This window comes from Aythya fuligula, chromosome 2, assembly GCF_009819795.1.
Source record: "Aythya fuligula isolate bAytFul2 chromosome 2, bAytFul2.pri, whole genome shotgun sequence".
NCBI classification, from domain to species: Eukaryota; Metazoa; Chordata; class Aves; order Anseriformes; family Anatidae; genus Aythya; species Aythya fuligula.
The window spans coordinates 111,072,248-111,080,694 of NC_045560.1; the positions used below are offsets into that span (position 1 = coordinate 111,072,248).

An 8,447-nucleotide genomic window follows, 5' to 3' on the forward strand; every position below is an offset into this window, starting at 1 on the left:
AAGACCGGCATGGAAAACATAATTTTATTTGTTATTTATTTATTTTTTTTTCTGCTAGAAAGAAAAGAAACAGCGGGCTTTGTGCACAGCCCCAGTCGCTTGGCTGCTGGGAGGGAGGGAGGGAGGGCAGCGGGCACACACACCCCGGCGCGGTGATGCGAAATGACGCAACACCCCGCGCAGACTGAGGAGAAAAGAAGGAAAAAAAAATAAAATAATAACAAAAAATAATAACAATGAGAGCTTGAGGTACGAACTCGCAGCCCGCCCCGCGCATGCGTGGCCGCCTCAGCGCCTGCGCCGCTGCTGAGGGCGGGCGGGCGGCTGCGGGGACGGGGCCCGGCCGCGGGCACCCGGCGCCTCCGTTGTACCCCTGAGGGGCAGGGGGAGCCGCTCCCTCCTCCTCCTCCTCCTCCTCTTCCTCCTTCCTCCTCCTCCTCCTCCTCCTCCTCCTCATCGCCATGGCCGGCTCGGAGCAGCCCCCGCCGCCTGGGCGGGAGGACGGGGACTCGCCGCTGCCCGCGGAGGACGCGGAGCTGGCGCTGGCCGGCATCAACCTGCTGCTCAACAACGGCTTCCGCGAGTCCGACCGCCTCTTCAAGCAGCACCGGTAGGGTAGGGGCGGCGGGCACCTGCCGCCGGCTGCCATCTTCCTAGCTAAATATGCGGTGCTTTTACACTGCAGAGCAGTGCCAGGGAGTAAAATCGTTCAGATTCCTGCTTTCAGAGTGCTATTTAGTCCTCCCTACAAAGGAGGAGCGAATACGCTCTGCAAATTGTTCCTTTTCCTACCTATATAAATCTTACCTCATAACTGCAGAAACTTATCTTTTTTTGCAGGTCCGGACTTCTCTATGTTTGGTTTTTATCCAGAGGTGCCTTTAGGTTGAGCATACTATTTGATCTTGGCCTTCAAACGCTAGCCGCAGAGAGTAAATAGGAATTCCTTCGTAAGGTTAAGTGGTTTTGCGATTCATAAATTAATAATCACTGCCTTGGTTTTTAAGTGACTGTGAAGATCTCTAGCCCTGCCTGCCTTATCCCGAAATTTGTAGCAGGGATCCACTTACTGAGAAGCAGCAGGCCTTTATTAAATTGCAGGTGAGGTGTGTGCTGCAATTTCGTGTACAGGTAGGAAAGAAAACGCAGCAAAATGTGCTTCGTGCCCTGTAAATTCGGATTTTGGTGACATGGGGAAGTTCACTTTTGTCAACAGCTCTCAGTCCAATACTTGGTTTTGGATGCATCTTTAAGTCCTTGTGGGACTTAAGTAATGCTGTTATATGTTTATTTGCATGTGCCCCCAAGTGAGTATGGTTTTGCTGGTGTGTGCTCGAACTTACGAAGTAGAACCCATCCTAAATGGGACTAGCAGGCTGAGTGAGCAGCTTTTGGGAGCTCTCCGTAGTGCAGTATGAATGGCTGTCATTTGCAGCATTAGAGCTCAAAGCTGTGTGAAGAAGTGCAGCTTTTTGAGCTTAACTCCACGTGTGTGTTGTCTGTTTTTCTAGTGACCTTTGTCATTGAAAGCATTTATTAGAGACTGCTGTCTTTGCAGATCGTTTAGCTCCGTTTCAGAAGGTTAACAGTTAGCAAATGACTCTTAGAAGTGAAGGGAGGGGTGGAAAAAAAATGCCTTTTGGAAACTCCTCAAGACCCTATGAGGTTATTTATTTGGAAACTCAATTACACAGCAAAACTTCAGTTCCGTTAGCCACATCATTTGAACAGTTAAAATCGTTCCCTAGAAACTACTGTTTTTGCTTCTGCTTTTTATTACTTATTTCACTATTGCTTTCGTTACTCCTTCACTTGCCACCTAAACGATCTTGTGAAAAATCAATTCCAGTCAATGCTGCCATGGGACAGTGGGCAGACAACCTTGAGGAGCCTAAGGACAGCTGTTGTTCCAGAGTGGGCTAAATCTGTTTTCTTTGCTCCTCTACGTCTTCGGATCTTGCAGAAAGCTGTCCAAACCCCAAAGCTGAAAACTGGTCGTAATGCAGGCCTTGATGCAGCAAAGGTAGAAATTGCAGCTGGTTTTTGTTTTACTGCAACAGTGAAGTCGTGCCTTTGAAGAGTGGTGGTACTTGGGATTGTTTGTTTACAGAATCAATGTTTCCCTGTCATGCTGAGGCATAGTTAAGAAAATATGTAGGTTTTTGGTGTTTACAGCTGATATGTATTGATTTAGAAACTAAAGAAGATGAACGTGTCTCATGTGTCAGAGGCAACATGTAGTTAGAGCTGCGCTGATGGCCACTGCAAAGCCATTACTCTTTTGTCAGGAGTAGCTTGTGACTTGTATTTTTGTTGGATTATACTTGAGAAAAGGTAACAGGGTTTGAAAAAGCATCTGCGTAAGGTTTTTTGTGAGCTGTTTTCAGGAAATCTCGATTCCCCACCTGCTAGTAGCGAGACCCATCTGAACATCAGTCAAAAGTAAACAAATATTTTCATAAACCCGCAACAGACAGCAGCACTGCCTTCGGTGCTCGCAGCTTTGCCAGGTCACCGCAGTGCCAGCTGGTAGCTGAAGTTGCCAGGTATTAACCTTTCTGTTCAATTTCTGTTCATTTTGGACAGTACCGATGGCATCCGAGTCGTGATCGGGTTAAGCTTGAGCCTGTGAAAGTTGCAAGAGACGTGAAGGTTGGCCAAGGACAAAGCCACTGGGGATGGAGCCTGCCGTCGGCCCGTGGGATGGCGTTTTGGTGGGCCACGCTGGCAGGAAAGCTGGCAGGGAGTTTTTCTTTCTGCTTTCTGGCTTTGTGGATTCCTCAACGCTTCAGAAAGGAAGAAGCTGTCAAAAAGCATTTATTTTTGCTGATTCTTGGCTTTTTTAGGTGCATTTGCAATTCAAAAATGGTTTAAAAACTTCCCTCAGCTAAGAGGAGAGAGGATTGTGTCAAATATAATCAGAAGCCTTTTAGCTGGATGTTGACTCACAGCGTAAAGCGTAAGATTAGCGATATTACAAATCCAGCAGCCTTCTGTCTCCGACTGCAGAACCTTTTGTCTTCTTGCATGAGCGACTCTTGCTTCTGAGAAGGCTTAGGAAAGCTTTCAACCTGTGTGTAAACAGAAGGAGAAATGGTGCGAGGTGGATAAGTATATGCTAAGGTCTTCTCAGAAGAAGAAAATGAGGACAAAAAACAGGAAAGGAAACATGATTCTGCGACGAAATGCGTACAGGTTTAAAGAATGGGACTGGGGTAGGAAAACACACTTTCTGACCTGTTGTGGTAAAGGAGAACATGAAGAAAAATGGAAGGAATGAAGCGGAAAATGAGAGAAATACTTAGCACGTGTATTTTGACAAGGTGGATTTTTTAAAATGATGTTTTGTGGTCGGCTTACTGACAGCCACACAACCTCCAGCAGTGACCAGAAATTCCGTTGTGAGAGGTGCTTGAAACTAACGTCACTGAGGTAAAACACGTGGCTCGAAATAGTTTTGATCCAAAGACAAGAGATGAAAACAGATAATGGGAATACAGTGGGTGCAGTTAAGCCAGCTCCGCTCAGCAGGTAGGATATGGGGTAGCTGTTGTTGAAGCGTGTCTTACAAAGGAAACCTGAAGGGCAAAAGCAGAACGAGGCTGTGGAGATTTCAGCAGCTTCTCTAAAGATAAGGGCGGGCGCCGAGGTCGGTCGCTTGGGGAAGGATGATGGCATCTTGACTGACAACACGAAAGCCAGTCACGAGTGCCCTGATAGCAACCCTGGGAGCCGTCGTTCGTGAGGGCGACAGAAAAAGGGCTCTGTGTGGGGGAAGCCATTTTCAGCAACGTATATGTGTGTAGTAAACGTGTGCCTTAACGAGGTACCGTGTCGTTTCTTGAGGTCAGCCAGAGTGCATTGCAGTAAACAAGGGGCATAAAACTAGGATTGGTTTTCTCACGTTGTGGCTGGGTTACAAAAACCTTCGTGTTGTGCATTTTAAACCCGGAGGCCTGGAGATGACCACGCTGAAGGTGACAACTCTGTGGCTTCATAGTGGCAACGGGTGGTGTTGCCAAAACAAGTGGTGAAAAGGGTGGAGGGAGGGAAACAGACCCGTGAGCCCTACAGAGAAAAAACTGGTGGCTGGAAGTTCATGGGAAGATGACAGAAAGCTACATGAAAACCTGAGTGCATAGCTCAGGCGTTAGAAGGCAGAGCTGGTGGAGACTGCAGAAGAGGTGTAGTAGGTGGATCTTATTTTAAAACCCAAGACGCTAACTTTGCAAAAGACGGGTAGCACAAGGAATCTGCGCTCTTGCTAGTATAACCACTCTTTGGTCTGCTGTCCTGATGAATTATTTCAGGCTGTTGTGATGGCTTGGATCAGAGACGCTAAGAAGTGATGTGATTGATGTCACTTAAGCTGCTATGGTTTGTCCTCGAAAGGAATTCGGGTCAGGTTGGTTGAACCTACCTAGTGGAAAAAGATTTTGAAGTCTGTGGTTCTTACAGATTAAGCACGTGTAGCTGGACAGGTGGTACAAGTGAGTTAATAAAACCAGCTTGTCTCTCAGCCCTGTAACTACTTTTCAAAGCAAATGTGGAATTTTAAAATGCTTCTCGTAATTCCCAGTGATTTAACGTTCGTGTACGTCCAGGCTTAACAGCCTGAGTTAGAGCAAAACAGCAACCCATTAATTCACAGAATGACAAAACAAATTAGGTGGAAAAAAAAAATGGATAGGACAGGGCCACAGAATCATTCTTTTTGTATTCCTGAATTTCTCTTCTGGTTGGATATTTCTACTGGAAGTGGAAATACATCTTAAGGTCATTTAAAATTTGGGAAAAAAAATAATGTTATCCTAATTACGAAATGCAAGCTAAACCTAAATCTGACGTTTGCAGTTCTCAACCAATCTTAATGCTGTAATTCTTTCATGCCCCTTATGTTGCATTAACTACCCTGTGTAGTCTCACAAATCATTTCTGGAATCTCTTCTAAAACAATCTTTGGTATAATGACCAGAAGATCTGTATGTTTTTGCAGTGAATTCCTTACCTTTTTGCGTATGCTGTGCTTCTGCTTGTTTTAAAATATTCATTAGCTGCTTCTATATTTATCTATGAACTTGCATGATGCTTAATTTTTCATTATGCTTTGCTCTCCCACTTTGGAGGAAAACGATTTGTTTTGTTCCGTCTTGAGCATCCCCATGTGCGTGATGGCTGGATTTCTTAACAGGTCGTGGCTGAAGCAGCAGTGCCTAGAAAAGCCAGGGGTTATTCTGGTGGGTTAATTATAATATAGTGCTTAAGTATAAACCTGAGCTAGACTAGAGTAGCTTTGGAAGCTGATATATTCTGAAGTGAAATACTATCATGGAAATAGATGTTGACAAAAAAGGAAATACTGGGAACTAATTGATTTTTCTTTTGATGTGCTTCAATTCTGATTATTTTTAGTACAGCCCTCTTTTATCATTTATCTCAGTCTTATTAAACAGAGGCTTAACACTTCTGAACGTTATCAGTACGCGTGAAAAAGGGGCATGGGGATCACCTTTCTTCTGAAGGGGAATTGGCATCTTAAGGATATGCCACGGAATGAGGTGACTGACCTGAGATTTGTTGGGAGAAGCATTGCCTCATGTAACAACACTTTATATAGCTGGAAAAAAGATCAACTTCGTCAGACTTAAGTTTTGCTGTACATACCAACTTGATTTTGTGTCTAGCAGCTTTTATTGCGATATCTTGTAAAAATAGTGTTCATAGCACACCCTTTTTAGTTATAAAAGTATCTTCCGAGCCATAGTTTGACAGGTGAAGTTCGAACATTATTTTACAAAATGCATCTGGAGAGAATAGGGGTGATACAATATTCAAAGATATTTCTGAATTTCTGTAGTAAGTCACATTTTGCTTCTAATTTTTATTTCAATGTAAAAAAAAAAAGTAAAAAAAAGTTATAGTATCTGTTGAATTATCTGCTCAAAAAGTACATCCGAGCTATGGCCCCTTCTCTCTTCACTTGCCACTCCTTTCTGTGTAGAAAACTCAGCAATTTTCCCAGTATGGTAACATGTGGAGGAAAGAAAAAGGCTTGGTGTTGTAGTATTGATGTTGGTACCTCTATGCTAAAGGAAGAGCTTAGGATTTTAGTTGCTAGTATTCCCAGAAAGCCAAGGTGGGAATTTGGCCAATGCTTACAACCCAAATGGTGATAACAGCAATGAAAGAGCCTACCTGTCATTGGATCAGCATCTGCTGAAGTATCACAACGTACCAAACGCCCAGCATCGGTACGTTGTCTCAATTATTTCTTTGTATGACTGTACTTCTTAATCCCTACTGCTGAATGCACTTGTGGGATTTAAGGGAACAATATCTTCTCAGCGCTGGAGTAGCGTTTGCTCTTTATCTGGTGTTATTTGCTTTATATTCATCTCATAAATTGCACAGACTTGATCTTCCAGACGCTTACGCCTTGAAAAGAGACGGGTATATCTGGCCTGCTTCAGCCCTTTAAAAATGCTTGGGTACTTCAGCTCTTTTTGAAGCTGGAGAAAAGCAATCAATTACGTAAAATATTTAGGGCATTTAATAACGTGCATTTCGCTATGGACTTTTTTTGTGTAGCATCTCTCTTAACCCTAAAGTGTGATGAATTTTTCTTGAATTAGTAGTTAGTAAACTAAAGCCAGCTTTGCTCATTGCTATTTATTTGGTTCATTCACAGGGCAGCCACACGTTCTGTCATCTGAACGGCCACGACATGTTTAAATAACGTGATGTCATTTAAATGTGCAGAGAAAATAATGATAACGTCCAGCTCAGTGACAGACATCATTAAGATTTTATGATGCTCAAATGTCAGTGGAGTGGGTGCGTAGCTACAAAGACCAATATTGCCTTTGCAGAAGGCCTTGTTGAAATAAATGGTCACACAGTATTTAACCAGGTGCCCACGAGGAGCCAGGTGGTGGATATAAGCTCAGCTGGTTCCAGAAGCAAAGTGTTTGCCCTGCGCAGGTGGCTCCTGAGTAAACACTTGTATGCTGGCACAGGTAAGAATAAAAGTATCGTGGCAGAGGGAGATCTAATATTTTAAGGTCTTAGTGGTTTGGAGTTGCTCGTACTGCTGCTTACCGTGTTTATGCTGAAGTTTTTGAGAGCAGTGCTTTGGCAGGTTGGTGATACGAGCCTTGAGCTTAAATGCTCTTCCAAATTGGGGTGAATTTAAATACGTTAACCTCACTTGGGACTCCCAAAAGTTGCACTATGGCATGGAAGGTACTTTGAAATAGTTTGAGGTGGTCATCGGGAGGTACTTTGAGGTAGGTGGAGAATCACAGGGTAACTCTGGAGGTCGTCTCGTCCAACCCTCCTGCTCAGGCAGGGCCGCTGGTTGCCCAGGGACTTCTCTTCACTCGATGGGGGTAATTGCTGCCTCCGGTGGGGAAGGCAACTCGAGTAGTGTGATGATGTCCTGGCATTTGCTTGTATCCAGTTGTATAACTCAGTCGGTGTCAGCGTGGCTGATGTTTTGCTGTCAGTGTTATCTCAAGTGCTTCCTCTTGTAAATCTTAACAGCTTTGGGGTTTGGGAGAAAGACGTAAAATCGTGTCTGCCGCTGAAGGTCACTGCAGCACGCATTGATAAAGGTTTGGAGCTGAGGGTTATTTTCTTGGAAGAGCGTGTTTCTCAGAAACCTACTGTCATCGTTAGTCATGTGTTAGTGGCTGCTGTGGCTGTACGGTGCCATTACAGACTCATTCCTAACCCTCGAGGAGAAGATAATCCTAAGCTGGTGAAGAATTTGTCCTTCAACAAAATATTTGTGAAGATTGAGCACTAAGCAGGGTTGTTGAAAACGCCCTTAAGATGCTGAATTAGCATTCCCTGGTGATTTTGCATGAAGCTGCGACTACGGTTTCTGCCCAGTGGCTGGGCAGGAATATGGCAGAAGCACTGGGGAAGAATTGTACACGAAGTGAGCTGCGAGAAAAACTTCTCAATTTTACTTAAACAGCTATACTTGAAGATTTATCTATTCTAAGTATTTTTTTATTAATTGTTATAAACACATCAGTATCTTTTGTCATCTTGGAAAAGCAGCTGACTCGACTGTAACTAGCCATCGGACCACTGTAGTGTTAAAATACACCAAACAAAAACTACAAAGGCTTTCAAAATGCATATTTAAATACTGATCCCTCCAGGTATACGTATACACTCTAAAGAACAGGATCTGAAGTCCTGAAGGAAAATGATTTTTTTTGAAGATGTTTGATCAGCGTGCCTGAAGTAGTGTATGTATTGAGCTGCTGAGTAAGAGATCACGCTGTTTGATTCTCCAGTATCTCACTGTTTGTTCTGTTTTAATGGCTTTGCCCCTAAATGTGGCCCTTGTCCACACTGCTCTGTTTGACACTATTGCTCCCATGGATAGGGGATCACTTTACCTCTAAAACTGTTTTATTTCAAGCTTTTAAAGC

General features: G+C 43.8%; 1 protein-coding gene across 1 annotated transcript; it reads left to right on the top strand.

The window, feature by feature from the left end:
- Positions 1-452: 452 nt before the first annotated feature.
- Positions 453-4,790, top strand: TTC39C (tetratricopeptide repeat domain 39C). The gene is made up of 2 exons (XM_032183209.1): positions 453-1,101; positions 2,587-4,790. Exon 1 carries the CDS (start codon positions 462-464, stop codon positions 612-614), a length of 153 nt encoding a protein of 50 aa, XP_032039100.1. The 5' UTR covers positions 453-461; the 3' UTR covers positions 615-1,101; positions 2,587-4,790.
- The last annotated feature ends 3,657 nt before the right edge of the window (positions 4,791-8,447 follow it).

Bases quoted from the DNA above. Each gene is read 5' to 3' on its own strand.
- TTC39C (XM_032183209.1), top strand. From the start codon at position 462: ATGGCCGGCTCGGAGCAGCCCCCGCCGCCTGGGCGGGAGGACGGGGAC.